Raw genomic sequence first — 17,648 nt, forward strand, 5'->3', positions numbered from 1 at the left:
GGGCTGGTTTAATCCCTGTGGTTATTGAAAATTCATTGATTCTAATCAGAAGAAATATAAATATCTGTGAGTATTCTGAAGTGAACCAAATGAAACAAACACAATAACCCTAATGGAAAACTACTGTTCTTTTAGCATCAACAGGTTATTAGGCATCTTGTGAAAGACTTAAATATTACTTAGTAATGTCTTGAGTTACACATAACTTAAAACTTTTTATATGTTCATATTAGACTTACTTGTTTTATCTTATGATTAAGCTTTAAGTCTTGTGTAAGTTGCCCATTCTGTCTTAGGAGATAGTGAAAATGTAAATCTGGTTTTTTTCCCAGACGCTTACTGCATTGCCGTTTGTGGTCTCAAAGTAGGTTTCAGGGGCTGTCATTTAGGCCCGCAGTTAAGACACCTGTGTCTCACATCAGAGTACCTGACTTCAGTACCAGACTCCAGCATCTGATTCCAAAATCCTGCTGATGTGGATACTTGGGGTCAGTAGTGACAGCTCAAGTCATTGGGTTCTTGCCACCCACATGGGATGTCTGGATTGTTCCTGGCTTCTAGCCCAAGCCATTATGGACATTTAGGGAATGAGCTGGGCATTTGGGGAGTAAGCCAGCCAGTTGGAACTCTTTTTCTGTCTCTCTCTCTCCCCCTCTGCCTCTGAAATGAATAAATTTTAAAATGTGGCTTTCAGTTAAAAAATAACCAGGTCATTATGCAGACACATTGTAATTTTATAGACTGTTAAGAAAAACATCTTTCAAAATTGTTTCTGTCGGGGTGGGTATTGTGGTGCATGTGCTATGCCACCACTTGGGATGCCCACATCCCATATTGGAGTCCCAGTGTATATCCCAGCTTCTAATTCAGCTTCCTGCTAAGGTGCCTGGGAGGCAGCAGATGATGGCTAAGCAGTCTTTAGGTCCCTGCCACCTATGTGAGAGAAACAGATGGAATTCTGGGCTCCTGTCTTTACCATGGCCCAGTACTGGTTGTTGTGGGTTGTTGTGGGTATTTGGGGAGTGAACCATCGGATGCAAGATCTTTCTTTTCTTTTTAATATTTATTTATTTATTTGAAAGTCAGAGTTAGACAGAGAAGGAGAGACAGAGAGAGAGAGAGAGGTCTTCTATCCGATGGTGAACTCCTCAGTTGGCCGCAAAGGCCAGAGCTGTGCTGATCCGAAGCCAGAAGCCAGGAGCTTCTTCCGGGTCTCCCACATGGGTGCAGGGGCCCAAGGACTTGGGCCATCTTTTACTGCTTTCCCAGGCCATAGCAGAGAGCTGGATCGGAAGTGGAGCAGCTGGATCTTTAACTGGCTTCCATATGGGGTGCTGGAGCTTCTGGCCAGGGTGTTAATGCCACAGCATCAGCCCTGCAAGATCTTTCTTTTTCTCTTTCATTCTGACTTTCAAAAAAAAAATTGTAACTGCCAAACAATAAGAAGGTAGTATGTGGGCTTCATTCTATGTATACATTGTTTTATAATTATTACATCCTGCTGCATTTCCCATATTGATGTAACAGTTTTCCATACAATTAAATCAAAAGGTAGATTCTCTTTTTAGTCCATTCCTGCCATTTTAAGAATTTTCCCTAAGAAACCTTTTATTTAAGGAATACAAATTTCGTAAGTACAACTTTAGGAATATAGTTATTCTTCCCACCATATCCACCACCACCCCTTCCCTGTCCCATTCTCCATTAAGATTCATTTTCTTTTTTTGATTGGTTTATTTATTTGAAAGCCAGAGTTACAGAGAGAGAAGGAGAGGCAGAGAGAGAGAGAGAAACCTAGAGAGAGAGATCTTCCATCTGCTGGTTCACTCCCCAATTGGCCACAACGGCCAGAGCTGCACTGATCTGAAGCCAGGAGCCAGGAGCTTCTTCTGGATCTCCCACGCGGGTGCAGGGGCCCAAGGACTCGGGCCATCTTCTGCTGCTTTCCCAGGCCATAGCAGAGAACTGGATCAGAAGAGGAGCAGCTGGGACTAGAACCGGCACCCATATGGGATGCTTTTACCTGCTACGCCACAGGGTTGGCCCTGAGAACAAGTTTTACAGTTAACTCTCATAATACAACTCATTGAGGGCAGAGGTCCTACATGGGAAGTTAGTGCACAGTATTATACCACTTTTGGATTGTGTTACTCTCTATTCCTTTGTGTCTATTTCAGCTACAGAGATGATGAAGACAGTAGTTTTGCATATATTCCCTGGCATGCATTTCACATAATGGTTGGTTTTTAGAGAAAGGCACTAAGTTCTAAAAAGAGGTAATTGAGACACCCATAGGCATGAAGGGACAGTAGCCCCCTCTTCTCTGTGGTTTTACTTTCCTTGTTTTCAGTTACACATAGTCACCACATGCTTTTTCTTTTTTTTATAGTCACCACATTATGAAAATGTTAAATAACAAAGTCCAGAAATTAATAATTGATAGGTTTTCATTTGCACACCATTCTGAGCAGTGTGAGGAACACACAGTCTTAGGCAGTCTCAGCCAGTCTTGCCTATTCCCCTGGAGAGTGAATCATCCCTTTGTCCAGAGTATCCACACTGTATATGATCTGCCGCTTAGTGACTCGGTAGCCCTTTCACTTATCAGATTGACTATTGGTATTCTCCATGGTCTTAGGCATCCACTGTCTTGGAATATATCTCTTATGCATAAGGGTTGTCTATTGGCTAATCGGACCTTGCAGTAGCTGTGGAGGTGAATTCATTTACTTATCCATTCATTTATTAGACAACATTTTATTGATGGAGACTTCTACATGTAATGTTCTGTGATAACTCTCATCTGCTATTGGAGCATAACAGCTGAGTAACTATTAGGCATCTCTTTTGAACAGAGTGGGAGGGGAGGAATAAGTGGGGTGTAGAACTTTTCCCTCTTCTCTTTTTCGTGAAATTGGCTTTAAGTATGATATACTCTGGGGATGTTGCTTGACACATTCTTTGAATTATTTAAATATGGCGATAGATAGGTATCTTCATGTTAAAGCAGTCTGCAGAAAGATGGCATGAGGTGTATAGTATGTCAATTTAATTTTTAAGGTAGGGAATACATTAAAAGAGTCTGTGAATAAACTGCTTGTAGTCAGTAATTCCCTCGATCACTTTATATCCTATATAAGCAAAAATATGTGAATTGGTATCATGACATCAAGAAAACAATTGTTAGCTTCTAGATTCTTCTATATATTTACTACTTAATATTCCTCTTACAGCTAATGAAAGAATAAGCAGGAGGCTTTTTTTTGAGGTTTGGGGGACTTTATTTACCAACATGGCAGATAAAAATATTTATATGGAATTTCATTTCCAAATTTTCCCTTAATTTTTTCCCCATCTCATGAGGCAAATTTTTCATGCCTTAGTTCTGGTTCTTTATCTCCCTCCTCTCATTTTCCCCCCAGTATTTACAATTATCTGTTTTAAATCTTATCTTAATATTTTAGAAGTCATTTGACTTTAGAATATAAAGGAAACTTAGGTGATTATTATTATTGTTTGGACAGGAGTTTATTATTACTAAGAGACTGGCAGGGTAATGTTGTTATTATAGTTTTTAATTTTTTTACATGGTTATTTATTTTAAAGGCAGAGGAAGAGAGACAGAGACAAGAGAGAAATCTACCATCTGCTGGTTCAGTCCCCAAATGGCTATAACAACCAGGTCTGGGCCAGCCTGAAGCCAGGAGCCAGGAACTCCATCCGGGTCTCCCACGTGGGTGGTAGGGGCCCAAGCTCTTGAACCATCTTTCACTGTCTTCCCAGGCACATCATATAGCAGCCAGATCAGAAGTGGAATAGCCAGGATTTTAACCAACACTCCAGTAGGGGATGCTGGCAGTGCAAGCGACTGTTTAATCCACTGTGCCACAGCACCTGTCTCTAGCTTTTAATTTTTTTATTTATTTAGTTTCATCTTATTTGAAAGGCAGAGAGACTCAGAGATAGAGACAGAGCAATCTTCCACCTACTGGTTCACTCTTCAGCTGTCCACAGGTGCCCGGGCTGGATCAGGCCAAAGTCAGAAGCCTGGAACTCAACCTGAGTCTCCCATGCGGGTGTGCATGAGCAGCTAACTGGATTGGAAGCAGATCTTAAAGCAGGGGCTTAAGCAGGCACTGATATGGGATGTGTCTTAAGCAGTGACTTAACCATGGTTCCAACATCAGACTTGCAGTGTTGTTTTAAAGGGAGTAAGCAGGTTAGTCTTTTGGGCACACTCTGAAAATTACAAAGCAAAGAAAAATAAGTTAGGGAGCCAAAAGAAAAAACTGAATCTAAGAAAATGTTGTCTCTGTAGACATTTTCCATTGTATGTTGTCATGATGGCTAGTTTCCATCCAGTATTACTGATAGTAGAAACACTACTAAATAACATTGAAGGCAGTCATAATTGAGGAAGTGCCTGGGCTTGAATATTCTTATGACTTTTGCTTTCACTATTCTTTAGTACCTCTTTGAACTTCTAACAGTCATGTAACAATTAGTGTTGACAGAACATTAATTGAGGGCTAGCTAAATGCAGATGGGAAGCAGATTCCATGACTGACCGGTTCATATTATACATGGAAGGACTGACGGCGTCCGAGTTGTGGTAGACATGTAGCGTCGTAAACAACTGTGCTTCTCAAGGTTGCCTTTTGTTGTCAGAACACTTAGTGTGAGGCAGAAATGGTAGGCTGTATCTGAAAAGAACAAAACACCATTAAATATAATAAATCAGCACTTAAAAAAACTATAACTACCAAGGACATCTCAAACAAGAGTATTCTTTTATGTGACTAAAGAAAAAAAGAAAAAGAAAAAGCAACAACAAGCAAAAACTCACTCCAGCAAATCCAGATGGATTTGGATGTTCTTTCTAATGTGATGAATCTGAATGAATCTAGGCATGTCTGATGAAGTGCAGTGGCATTGGGGCTGTTGGAGAGTATGGAGTAGAGAAACAGACAGACACTGTAAGACGTGACTGTCATAATGAGGCTTACATGGAGCTTAAGTCCTGTGCATGTGGTAAAAATCAGGTGGAGTTTTGAAAGTCTCCTTGAAAGTCTCTTCAAATTTCCCATGAAGTACAGATAACAGACTATTTCAAGAAGTCTAAATTATTCAGTTCTGCCTCCTGCATAGCTTTTTGTTGTTGTTGTTGACAGATGATGAGGGCGTTAGCTACATTGTCTTTAGTGACTTATGGGAAGAATTGGAAGAACTACTTTATATTCTAGGTTGTAAAACTGATTTTTGTTAGTTCCAAGAGTACAAATGCCCTTTTATTTTTTTCCTGGGTAAATGGGAAAAGGCCCTTTTGTCCCCTAAATACCAATCTTTGAGTAGCAAAGATATTTGAGAGGCCAGTTTTTCTTAGATAGGCCTATTCTCTTTTGCATAGTGTGAAATATACCTTTCGGTAGCTCTAAATTTTCTCAGGTTTGTCTGTTGTTTGGGTCTTTCTCCTTTTCTCTAATTCTGCTGTGCTATGTTGCCTGTCTTTCTCAAAATCTGTTTATTTTCTTTTCATCTTTGTTCCCATACTCACCTGTGCTGGTCCTGGTCTCTGGATCTTTCTTATTCTCCTTAGAAACAGTAGAAGGATTAAATTCAAGTTCCAGTTACATTTATTTCTCTTGAGAGCTAGCTTAATATAATGGCAAGTGCCCTGAAGTTTGGTATAAGATATGGTTTATGGCCGGCGCCGCGGCTCAATAGGCTAATCCTCTGCCTAGCGGCGCCGGCACACCGGGTTCTAGTCCCAGTCGGGGCACCGGATTCTGTCCCGGTTGCCCCTCTTCCAGGCCAGCTCTCTGCTGTGGCCAGGGAGTGCAGTGGAGGATGGCCCAAGTCCTTGGGCCCTGCACCCCATGGGAGACCAGGAGAAGCACCTGGCTCCTGGCTTCAGATCAGCACTGTGTGCCGGCTGCCAGCCGCAACGGCCTTTGGGGGGCGAACCAACGGAAAAGGAAGACCTTTCTGTCTTTCTACTCTGCTTGTCAAAAAAAAAAAAAAAAAAAAAAAAGAGGGGTGGACCTTTGGTGAAGTGGTTAAGATGCTGTTTTCTTTTTCTTTTTTTTTTGACAGGCAGAGTGGACAGTGAGAGAGAGACAGAGAGAAAGGTCTTCCTTTGCTGTTGGTTCACCCTCTAATGGCCGCCGCAGCTGGCGCGCTGCGGCTGGTGCACTGCGCTGATCCGATGGCAGGAGCCAGGTGCTTCTCCTGGTCTCCCATGGGGTGCAGGGCCCAAGCACTTGGGCCATCCTCCACTGCACTCCCGGACCACAGCAGAGAGCTGGCCTGGAAGAGGGGCAACCGGGACAGAATCCAGTGCCCTCACCGGGACTAGAACCCGGTGTGCCGGCGCTGCAAGGCGGAGGATTAGCCTAGTGAGCCGGGGCGCCGGCCAAGATGCTGTTTGGTGTGCCTGCATTCCATCATAGAAAAACTGGGTTCTAGTCTTGGCTCTGCTTCCTCTTCTTCTTCTTCTTCTTCTTTTTTTTTTTTTTTTTTTTTAAATTTATTTGACAGAGTTAGTGAGAGAGAGACAGAGATAAAGGTCTTCCTTCCATTGGTTCATCCCCCCAAATGGCCGCTATGGCTAGAACTACGCCAATCTGAAGCCAGAAGCCAGGTGTTTCCTCCTGGTCTCCCATGCAGGTGCAGGGGCCCAAGCATTTGGGCCATCCACTGCCTTCCTGGGCCACAGCAGAGAGCCGGAGTGGAAGAGGAGCAACCGGGACTAGAACCCAGCACCCATATGGGATGCTGGCTCCGCAGGCGGAGGATTAACCAAGTGAGCCACAGCGCCGGCCCCGGCTCTGCCTCTAATTATAGTGCACACCCTGGGAGGCAGCAGGTGGCTCAGGTGGTTGAGTCCCTGGCATCCATGTGGAAGACCAAGGTCGAGTTCTCAGCTCGTCGCTTCAGCCTAGCCCACCGCTGGCTATTGCAGGCATTTGGGCGATTGAATCAGTCAATGAAAGGTGTCTCTGTCTCTCCCCCTTTTTTTTAATACAGAACTGAAAATTTAAAAGAGGGAAGTATATCTTTTGTAAGTAACATATGATGCCAAGTGGTGATGGCTTCTTGGGTAGGTTAGGTTTTCCAGATTCTGTTATCTGCAGACCATGCCTTCTGTAAAGCTTGTCTTAGTGACAGGAGTCAGAGTTGGTACTCTGAGACATGCAAGGTCAGTAGTCCAGTGTCTGTTTCCAGCAGTGATTTTGGAATTTATCCTAATCTTCTCAGCTACCCCCTGCTGTTGCATGGCTCACACTCTTTAGTCATCCTGTAGCCATTCTCCCTCCTGATTAGAAATTAAGAAGTGGCCGGTGCCGTGGCTCAATAGGCTAATCCTCCACCTGCAGCGCCGGCACACCGGGTTCTAGTCCCGGTGAGGGCACTGGATTCTGTCCCGGTTGCTCCTCTTCCAGTCCAGCTCTCTGCTGTGGCCCGGGAGTGCAGTGGAGGATGGCCCAGGTCCTTGGGCCGTGCACCCACATGGGAGACCAGGAGAAGCACCTGGCTTCTGGCTTCAGATCAGCGCGCTGGCCGCTTGGCCACTGGGGGGTAAACCAATGGAAAAAGGAAGACCTTTCTTTCTGTTTCTCTCTCACTGTCCACTCTGCCTGTCAAAAATTAAAAAAAAAAAGAAATTAAGAAGTAAAGAAATGCATGTTGTCACTACCCACATAAGACATCTTTTATGATACCCTAGAACTTTTTGATATAAAAATATTTAATAAGGGGAGCAGATTTCCTTTTTAAATGCTGGGTCCGGTGGAAATTCTTGTTGTGTCTGAATGATTAACAGAAATGTAGAGAACCTTAGTGAAGTTATTATTTTATCTTTAGGTAGAATATAAACCTCTGTATCCACTTTGAAGAAGATGCTAAGTGGTTGGCCATGTTCCTAGATAAATAATAGCCACTTGACCTAAAGTGGGAATTGAAGGTGAATTCTAGATACCTAGCTTCCTTTGAATGATAGACATTATAGAGTGTCTCCTCTCTTCCTCCCCCACCGTGTGTGTGTGTGTGTGTGTGTGTTTTAAAATGAATAACAATGCCGGCACTGTGGCATAGCTGGTAAAGCCGCTGCCTGCAGTACCGGCATCCCATATGGGTGCTGTTTTGAGTCCCAGCTGCTCGACTTCCGATCCAGCTCTCTGCTATGGTCTGGGAAATCAATAGAAGATGGCCCAAGTCCTTGGGCCCCTGTACCCCCTATACCCCCCATGGGAGACCTGGAAAAAGGTCCTGGCTCCTGGCTTTGGATCAGCCCAGCTCTGGCCATTGTGGCCATTTGGGGAGTGAATTAGTGGATGGAATACCTCTCTCTCTCTCTCTCTCTCTCTCTCTCTCTTCCTTCCCCTCTCCCTCCCCCTCCCTCCCTCTCTCTCTCTCTCTCCCCACCTCTCTGTAACTCTGTCTTTCAATAAATAAATAAATCTTTAAAAAAAAAATGAGGAACAAGCAGTAAGAAAGGAAAGAGGTTAGAATCAATGGACCATTTAAAAACCAATTGAAGTCTATTTAAAGTCACAGTTATCAATTGTTTGATGAGTTAGAATTGTTCTGGAAATCAGTAGACTCCACTTTTATTTCTGGTACTCACGAATTTAAGTACACATCCAACAGCAGAGTCTGCCAAGAGGTGGTTTTCATCCTGCTGGTCATCAGCACTTGTTGTGCCTCCTTTATAATGTGTGGATGAGGGCGGAATCACAGTACCTGTATATAGGGTTGCATTTTTAAAAAAGCTTCCAGTCTTTCCATCACTTGGTTGTAGTTTCCATGGAAGCGGGACCACCATCAGCAGCAGGAGTCCGTGTCAACTGCTGGCTTCTGATTCTTGTTTCTCTTGTTACTATGGAGACTGTCTAGAAAGCAGGAGGGAAAAAAACCCAGAAGTTTAAAAAACAGTTGATTTGATGACAAGGATTGGTTACTAGTCTTGCTGTAATGAAGTCTTCCAAAATCTTGGCATTTTTGAATTTCATATTGTTTTGTGAGGCAGATTGAATATTTTTGAACAAAGCAAACTTTGAAGCTTTGTTAAAGGTTAAATGCTGAATTAAAAAAAAAAAACAAGTGCCATAGTTCCTAGTTAGGGTTGAAGAAAATTGTAAATAAGGGAGGTTTAAATTAGGGTTTGAAAGGCACAGCCTGAAATGAGAAGAGCTAGCGATAATGGCAATAGCAGAATCTGAAAACAGGAAGCCCTAAACCAAGGCCTAGCAGTGCAAAAGCAGTGACTAGCTCTTGTTTATGTGATACATTGTATCATCTAAGCCTGTGCTAGTCATTTAGGGGATTTTCACAGATAGATTATACCTGTTTCCCAGCTGATTAGGAAAACCTTCTAAAAACTTGGATGTAGAGAGTAAGTGAGCTTTAAAAACTGCTGACGTTTTACTTGAGGTTTGAGGAGCTGGAGAGTAAATGAGTGTTGCTTGTCTTAGTATGAAAAGGCAAGAGCGATTTCTCTCCCCTACCAAGACAAACTGTGACTGCAGGTGAAGCACCAGGGAGGGAAGTGGCCTGAAAGCTGGGGGAGGGTACCAAGTGCACATTTAATCACCTTAGGCAGAGAGGAATAGAATTGGAGTTTTACTTGAAATCAGGGACCCCTGTAACTCTAGGGCTGTGTGTGTGTGTGTGTGCGTATGTGTTGGCATTGGCCCAACCTATGGCTGCTACCAATTCCCCCTCCTCTTACGTCACAGGGAAGGTCCAGTCTGTGCTGTGCTGTCTCTTCCTTTCTCCAGCTGTGGCCAGGATGGTAGGATTCTGTGATTGGCTCAGGTCCTGAGAGGGAGGCTCAGCCTTTGCTAACTACACCTTGGCAGCGACGGGGACTGAGATCTGAAACAGAGAGCAGCTTTTATGCAGACTGCATGGTTCGCTTGGGAGGAAGTTCCAGAAGGGGAGGAGAAAGGGGCCTTTCCCAGAAGAAACGGAGAACAAGCTGTTCCAAGCAGAGGAGTGAGAAGGAAGAGATTTTTCTGAGTAGTCTTTTGAGGAAAATATCTTCTTTGCTATAATTCAGTTCCCTTCATTTTAATAAACCAGGAAACATTACTTTGTAGGATTTGGTTTTGAGAGGAAAAAACAAGGTTTAAAAATCATGCAGTTTAGTGCTTCCTTTATGATTTTTTTTTTTTACTTTTTTATATGTTGTCTCCTTTAATTGCGGTAATCTTTAGAGGTATTTGTTTCTGTTTTATGGAATCAGAAGGAGGTACAGAGAGAGTTGGCGTGAGCTATCGTAGTTCACAGGACTAGTGAGAAAGCAGAGCTGGAATTGACATAACTAGCCACGGTTTCTGGAATGTAACCCAGGGTGTTTTCCACTACATACTCGCTTTTTGTTACCTTCATTCAAAGAATGCACAGACTCAGTTATAAAAATAGCATGGTATAGTGCTTTAATAAAGATGAATTATTAATGGATTGGCATATGAGAATAGTATAGAAAAATGAAATCTTAGTGATCATATGGAACACTGGTTTTCAAACTTTTTTGACTCTCAGCCCTGGAATCTTTTCTTGAGATGAACAGCTATATCTTCATCAAGTTTATACAAGGAATAAAATGATCCCATTCTGGAGAAAAGAGAGCCCAATACTCCCTGTAAAGTCTGCAGAGTCTTTAGAGGCTACTCTAGTATGCTTTGTCTAGGGAAACAGATTCTTACAGGGAAAACAGCTTGTTCCCTATCATAGAATTTTATTTTACGTGGTTTCAGTTGCATTTTTGTTTTCAGTTTTAATATGGCTCATAATTTGTTGCTAATAAAAAACCATGAAGAATATAAAATAAAACAACAATGAGAGTGAATTCAGAGTTACCTTGCATTCTTCACTTTGGTGGTAGTTTTACATAGTTGATGTCATATCAGTTCCATGTCAGAGCTCTTATGAACATCATTAAGATGAGTTGGACAGCTGGGTACTATCTGGATTAGGGCTAGTCATTTGTCCTCAGAGTTTTTTGCACTATGTTTCTTATGTATTTGACTCCTCCTAAAATAAGTCAAATTCTCAATATATTTAAATAGGAGAGCGGCAGAATTTGGGTAAGTACAATTCATGGAGTAATATTTGGAACTCATTGATCTTAATAGCTTTCTTGTCTTTTACACTTTTGAATATCTCCTCTTTTTCAGTTAGAAATATAAACAAGCAGTGAATTGCATGAAAGGATTTAATCATCAGGTTTGATGAAAGGTTATTTTTTTTTCCATCACTCCAGTTCTTTGGTTTTCTCCTTGTAGGAGAGTCAAGCCCTACGCGCCGAGAAGCTGTGAAGAGGAGAACAGCAGAGTATCTCATGCGGGCCGAAAGTATCTCCAGTCTTCATAGGAAGCCTCAGCTTGATGATCTGTCTCAGGTGTGGATCATGTTTTGTTTTCTCCTTTTAAAGCCATTTTTTGCTGTCTTGTCTCTTAGTTCTGTTGCTCATGAGAATTTAGGCCTTTGGAATTTTATCAACAATTTTCTTAAATATTGTTGTTACAAAGAAAAGCATTATAGGAAATCACTGAAAGTGAGTTAAAATGAGATTTGCTTTCTCCTTTTCTTGGCTGTTTGTTCGCTTCTTACTGTGCCCTTAATCTCCCCACCTGTATGTTCTTATGATACCTGACTGTATTTTAACATACTCTTTTATCGGTTCATGCTAAAATTACTCATTTGAAGTGTAAGTCCTGTAAAAGGTCTGCTATAGGTCAGCTGGAATTATAAAGGCATAATTCTAGCAAGACCATTTAAGCTCTTTGGAACCACCCCTAGACTCAGCTAAAAGGCAGACGAATGCTTAGAGCATTAGAAACATCATGGTTATTATTGTTCTAATGCAGTAGCTGTCTAAATTTGGCTAATTTCTAGAAGAAACCTTTGTGTTTTATTTTTAACTTAGGTTTTAGGATGTAGTTTAAAAATTGTATCTTCTTGAGATGGGAAAAAAGTATTTAGTTTATATTCCTAATTTAAGAGTCTCTTTTCTTACTGGCTTGTTCATATCCAGCTCTGCCAACTAGAAGCCAGGGAAGATCCAGTGAGATACTTACCTGTACTTCTTAGCTTCCATCTCTATATCTGAATGCTGAGGGTAATTCCTGGCTGACTGGTTATTTATTATTAAATGAAGCTGGGAAAAAAATCACCCAAGCTGTGGGGGGGAAAACACATACACCAAGAGTCTGCTTAGCAAAAACACCAGACCCTAAGCAAAGACTGATTTAATGAGCTTTAGCCCCATTCTTCATCTCCTTTCATAACTTTTTCCTATATATTTTTATGTATATGTGCTTTTTGAAAATTATGTCTCAGGCTTTTAGTTTGAAAAAGTCCAATATTTAATCTTGTTTCGTTGGACCACTGTAACTTTTTGTTACTTCTCTGAGACATTTTCAATTTTTGTGTATATTTTTTAAATGCAGTTACATGGGTTAGTGTTTGGTGCAGTAGTTAAGTTGTTACTTGGGATGCCTACACCCCATATCAGGATATTTGGTTCAAATCCTGGTTCTTCTGCTTCCAAATCAGTTTCCTACTACTGTGCACTCTGGAGGCACCAAGTGATTACTCAAGTAGTTGGGTCCCTGCCACCCATGTAGGAGACCCAAATTGAGTTCCGGGCTCCTGACTTTGACCTGGCCGGGTTTTGGTTGTTGTGAGCATTTGGAGATTGAACCATTGGATGGTAGATCTCCATTTCTCTGTCTCTGCCTTCCATATAAAATGAAAATACATAGAAAATATAGTTATCAAAATTATACTTACTAGTATAAGATATTATATTCTGAGAATTTATTTATTTATTTATTTGAGAGGTGAAGAGACAGAGAGAGCTTCCATCCACTGGTTTCACTCCTAAATTCCCTTCAATGTGTCAGACAGGTCTGGGTCGAAGCTAGGGAGCTGGCAACTCAATTTGGGTCTCCCACATGGGTGGCATGGACCCAACTACTTGAAGCATCACCCATTGCCTCTTAGGGTCTGTCGTTGGCAGGAAGCTGGAATCAGGAGCCAGAGCTGGGAGTTGAACCCAGAAACTGACATGGGGCATGAGTGTCTTAACTGTTAGGCCAAAACCCTGCCTCTCAGATTTTTTTTGGTGTTAAGTGTTTGACCATTCATTATAAAACAAAAAGCTTATATTCTAACCTGGAAGTAATATACTGATGTTACTTAGCCTAAAAGAGTGGTATTTTATTTTTCATTTAAAAAATTTTTATTCATTTATTTTATTTGAAAGGCAGAGTTACAGAGAGGCAGAGGGATAGAGAGAGCGAGCGAGCGAGCGAGAGATCTTCCATCTACCAGTTCATTTCCCAAAAAGCTGCAGCAGCTGAAGCTGGGCCAGTTCGAAGCTAGGAACCCAGAGCTTCTGGGTTTCCCATGCAGGCACAGGGGCCCAAGGACGTGGGCCATCTTCCACTGCTTTCCCAGACCATGGCAGAGAGGTGGATTGGAAGTGGAGCAGCCGGCACTTGAACTGGCGCCCATATGGGATGCTGGCACTACAGGCGGCAGCTTTACCTGCTAGGCCACAGCACCGGCCCTGCGATTGTATTTTAAATAACATTCTGCTGATTCCTTTTCAGAGTTTGAATTACTGACATCCTTCTATTCTGTATCTTATTTGCTAATCTTTTCCTAGTATGTCATTGTTGTTTTAATTATATTAATAGATTTATTTCCCTTAACTTCACTGTTTCACTTTTTTTAAGATTTATTTATTTATTTGTAAGGCAGAATTACAGAGAGAGAGGGAGAGGGAGAGGTTGAGAGAGAGAGAGAGAGAGAGAGAGAGAGAGTGAGTTCTCCATCCGTTGTTTCACTTCCCAAATGGCTGCAATGGCCAGTGCTGGGCCAGGCTGAAGTCAGGAGCCTGGAACTCTACCTAGGTCTCCCACATGAGTGCGGGGTTTTCATCTTCGGCTGCTTTCCCAGGCACATTAGCAGGGAGCTGGATTGGTAGTGGAGCAGATGGGACTCAAACAGATACTCACATGGAACACTGGCATTGCAGGGGGCTGCTTAACCCAGTATATAACAACTCCAGCTCCCACTATTGAATTTTATAATTTAAAATGGAATATTGGATAAAGAAAATGTGGTGTATATACGCTATGGAATATTACTCAGCTGTAAAAAAGAATGAAATCCTGTCTTTCAAAACAAAATGGATACAACTAGAGACTATTATACTTGGTGAAATAAGCCAGTCCCAAAAAAGACAAATATCATATGATTTCCCTGATTTGTGATAACTAATAGAGTACAAAAAATGTAATGTATAAGAGCGAAATTGACCCTTTGAGATCTAATTATTGTTTACAGCCTTTGTCTCTACTGTGAGGAACAATATTTTTTCTTCTTAGTATTGCTTGAATTCTTTACTTACTGGAGGGTTAAGCTTAGCATTATAAAATCAACTGAGAGTATTCTCTTTTAAAAATTAGAAGAAAGAATAATAGGCCGCTGCCATGGCTCTCTTGGCTAATCCTCCGCCTATGCGCTGGCACCCCGGTTTCTAGTTCCGGTTGGGGCGCTGGATTCTGTCCCGGTTGCTCCTCTTCCTGTCCAGCTCTCTGCTGTGGTCTGAGAGTGCAGTGGAAGATGGCCCAAGTGTTTGGGCCCTGCACCCGCATGGGAGTCCAGGAGGAAGCACCTGGCTCCTGGCTTCGGATCGGCGCAGCGCACTGGCCATAGCGGCCATTAGCAGGGTGAACCAACGGAAAGGAGGACCTTTCTCTCTCTCTCTCTCTGTCTAACTCTGCCTGTCAAAAAACAAAACAAAACAAAGAATAATAAAGGAAGGAGCAGGGAGTGTATCACTATGCTCCTAAATCTGTATATATGACATACATGAGATTTGTTTACCTTATATAGATTAAAAGAGTTGAAAAAAAGGAATGATTACCTAAACATTAGTTTGAAATCAATTCCCATTTTCCATGGGGTTGGCAAACCTCTGTATGCAATCCTGTGAACTTATGTAATGTACTGAATGCTTCTTGTTCATAAATACTCAAAGTTTTAGTGTTTCAAAATAACCGGTATTCTACTCATTCCGTTAATGTTAATTTTGAATGTTCTACCTATTTTTATTACTTTTGCATCTGTGTTATAGTGTCCCACAGACATGTCTGTGGAGCAGTCATTTCTTAGTCAAATAAATAATATAAAGCCTCCGGTGTAGTTTTTGATTTGGAGAACAGAACCATAAAGTATAGCAGTTCGAGTTTCCCTTTGAGCATCACTTCTAATGAAAATAAGATTAAAGAGATCTAATATAGGAAAGCTGATTATATTAGGTTGTATGTTAATTCATTAGGCATCTGTTAAGACTTTATATCTAGCGTCAAACTAGATATACTTTGGAGCCAAACAAATGACACAGTCTCTGTGCTTACAAACCCTATAGCTTAATTAAATACCAATATGTACACAGTTGATGAAACAAGTTAGTGAGACTAGTGAGGACTGTGTTGAATAATGGGAAATTATATCAGAAAGGATAGAAAGGGTACCTGCTAAATCCAGGTTGATCTGTAGGATTCTTTTCAGTTCTTAGGGAAGCTAGAGAAGGGTAGATGGATGCTTTTCTTTTATGGCAAGCATTTTTAAAATTTTCTTGTATGTATGTTACTCTTTTTAAGCCAGGCCCTCATTGGTCATAAGCACGCTTGATTAAGTTAAATATCTTCCAGAGGTTTGTGGCTAGTTTGGTGAATTTATTATTTCTCCTCCTCTTCCTCTTCCTCTACTTCTGCTTCTCCTTTTTTTTAAATATTAGTTAGTTTATTTATTTGAAAGGCATAGTTACAGAGAGGCAGAGGCAGAGGCAGAGAGAGAGAGATCTTCCATCCGCTGGTTCACTCCCAAATAGCTGCAAGTGGCCAGAATTAGGCCTATATGAAGCCAGGAGTTTCCTCCAGATCTCCCATGTAGGTTCAGGGGCCCAGGAACTTGGACCATCTGCTGCTGTTTTCCCAGGCGCATTAGCAGGAAGCTGGATTGGAAGTGGAGCAACTAGGACCCAAACTGGCACCCATATGGGATGCTGGCACTGCAGGCAGTGGGTTTACACACTACGCCACAGCGCTGGCTCCTATTTCTCTTCTTTTATTATCTTTGGGCCTGAATTCCTTCCTTCCTTCCTCCCTCCCTCCCTCCCTTCCTCCCTTCTTCCCTTCCTCCTGATTTCTCTTCTTTTATTATCTTTGGGCCTGAATTCCTCCCTCCCACCCTCCCTCCCTCCCTCCCTCCCTTCCTCCCGACAGGTAGAGTTATAGACACAGAGACAGAGAAAGACACTGAGAGAAGGGTCTTCCTTCCGTTGGTTCACTCTCCAAATGGCTGCTGTGGCCAGTGTGCTGCACCGATCCAAAGCCAGGAGCCAGGTGCTTCTTCCTGGTCTCCCATGCGGGTGCAGGGCCCAAGCACTTGGGCCATCCTCCACTGCCCTCCTGGGCCACAGCAGAGAGCTGGACTGGAAGAGGGGTAGCCGGGACTAGAACCTGGCGCCCATATGGAATGACAGCACCGCAGGCGGAGGATTAACCAAGTGAGCCACAGCGATGGCTCTGGGCCTGATTTTTCAACCAGTGCAATGAGGGGACTGGCATGAATGCTTTCTGAGGCGTACTCTGCTCAAATTCTGTGTTAAGCAGATAATATGTCTCTTGAATAAGTGTGCAAACTTTTTTTTTTAAGACTTATTTTATTTATTTGAAAGAGTTACAGAGAGAGGTAGAGACAGAGACAGAGAGGTCTTCCGTCTGCTGGTTCACTCCCCAGATGGTTGCAACGGCTGGAACTGCGCTGATCCGAAGCCAGGAGCCAGGAGCTTCTTCTGGGTCTTCCACGTGGGTGCAGGGGCCCAAGGACTTGGGCCATCTTCTACTGCTTTCCCAGGTCATAGCAGAGAGCTGGATCAGAAGAGGAGCAGCCGGGACTAGAACCGGTGCCCATATGGGATGCTGGTGCTTCAGCCAGGGCTTTAACCCACAGTACTACAGGGCCGGCCCCCAAACATTTCTTTCTAGCCTGGCTGATTAAGAAAATAAAAGAAATTTTTTTGGCTTTAAAAATTGTTGATTACTGTTTTCCTTTGGGTACAGTCTAAGTCATGACATCCTCCATTCAAGTTTTCTATGATGGTTTAAATTTTTGCTTTTTTGATTGTTTAAGTGGTAAATATGAAAGTTCTAATTCTCCCAGTTATTCATGTTAATATCCTCTTCAAAAAAGAAAATGCTCTCTACCCCTTTTCCTCCATTATTTTATTACCAAAAGGCTCCAAGAAAACTTAAGGAGCAGATTTTAGATAGAAATAAGCTTTGTTTTATGGAATGGTGAACTCTTAAGTGAAGGAGACAGGTTTCTATTCTTTTTTCTTAAATCATAGATAACTGAATGGTTTAAGAATTAATATTGAAAGGGGATTTCCTTAGAAACGAGTTATAATCACATTTTCACTATTTTTAGCTATAGGAATTTTAAATTCCAAATCAGTTAAATTTAGAAAAAGAGCAAATGATCTAAATTTTGGCAGAAGAGATTGTGCAGTTCCCAACGTGTGCCTGTGTCTTTATCATGCAATTACAAGGTGTGAACGAAAA

At 42.1% G+C, this 17,648-nt stretch overlaps 1 protein-coding gene across 2 annotated transcripts in view; it reads left to right on the plus strand.

The window, feature by feature from the left end:
- RPS6KC1 (ribosomal protein S6 kinase C1) overlaps positions 1-17,648 on the plus strand; it is a 178,428-nt gene that overhangs the window by 83,485 nt on the left and 77,295 nt on the right. For both annotated transcript variants that reach the window (XM_062210336.1, XM_062210335.1), the window contains exon 7: positions 11,289-11,404. In XM_062210336.1, coding sequence (XP_062066320.1) covers positions 11,289-11,404 — 116 coding nt within the window. The remainder of the gene's footprint in view (positions 1-11,288; positions 11,405-17,648) is intronic.

The sequence above is a fragment of the Lepus europaeus genome, chromosome 14 (assembly GCF_033115175.1).
Source record: "Lepus europaeus isolate LE1 chromosome 14, mLepTim1.pri, whole genome shotgun sequence".
Classification (NCBI taxonomy): domain Eukaryota; kingdom Metazoa; phylum Chordata; class Mammalia; order Lagomorpha; family Leporidae; genus Lepus; species Lepus europaeus.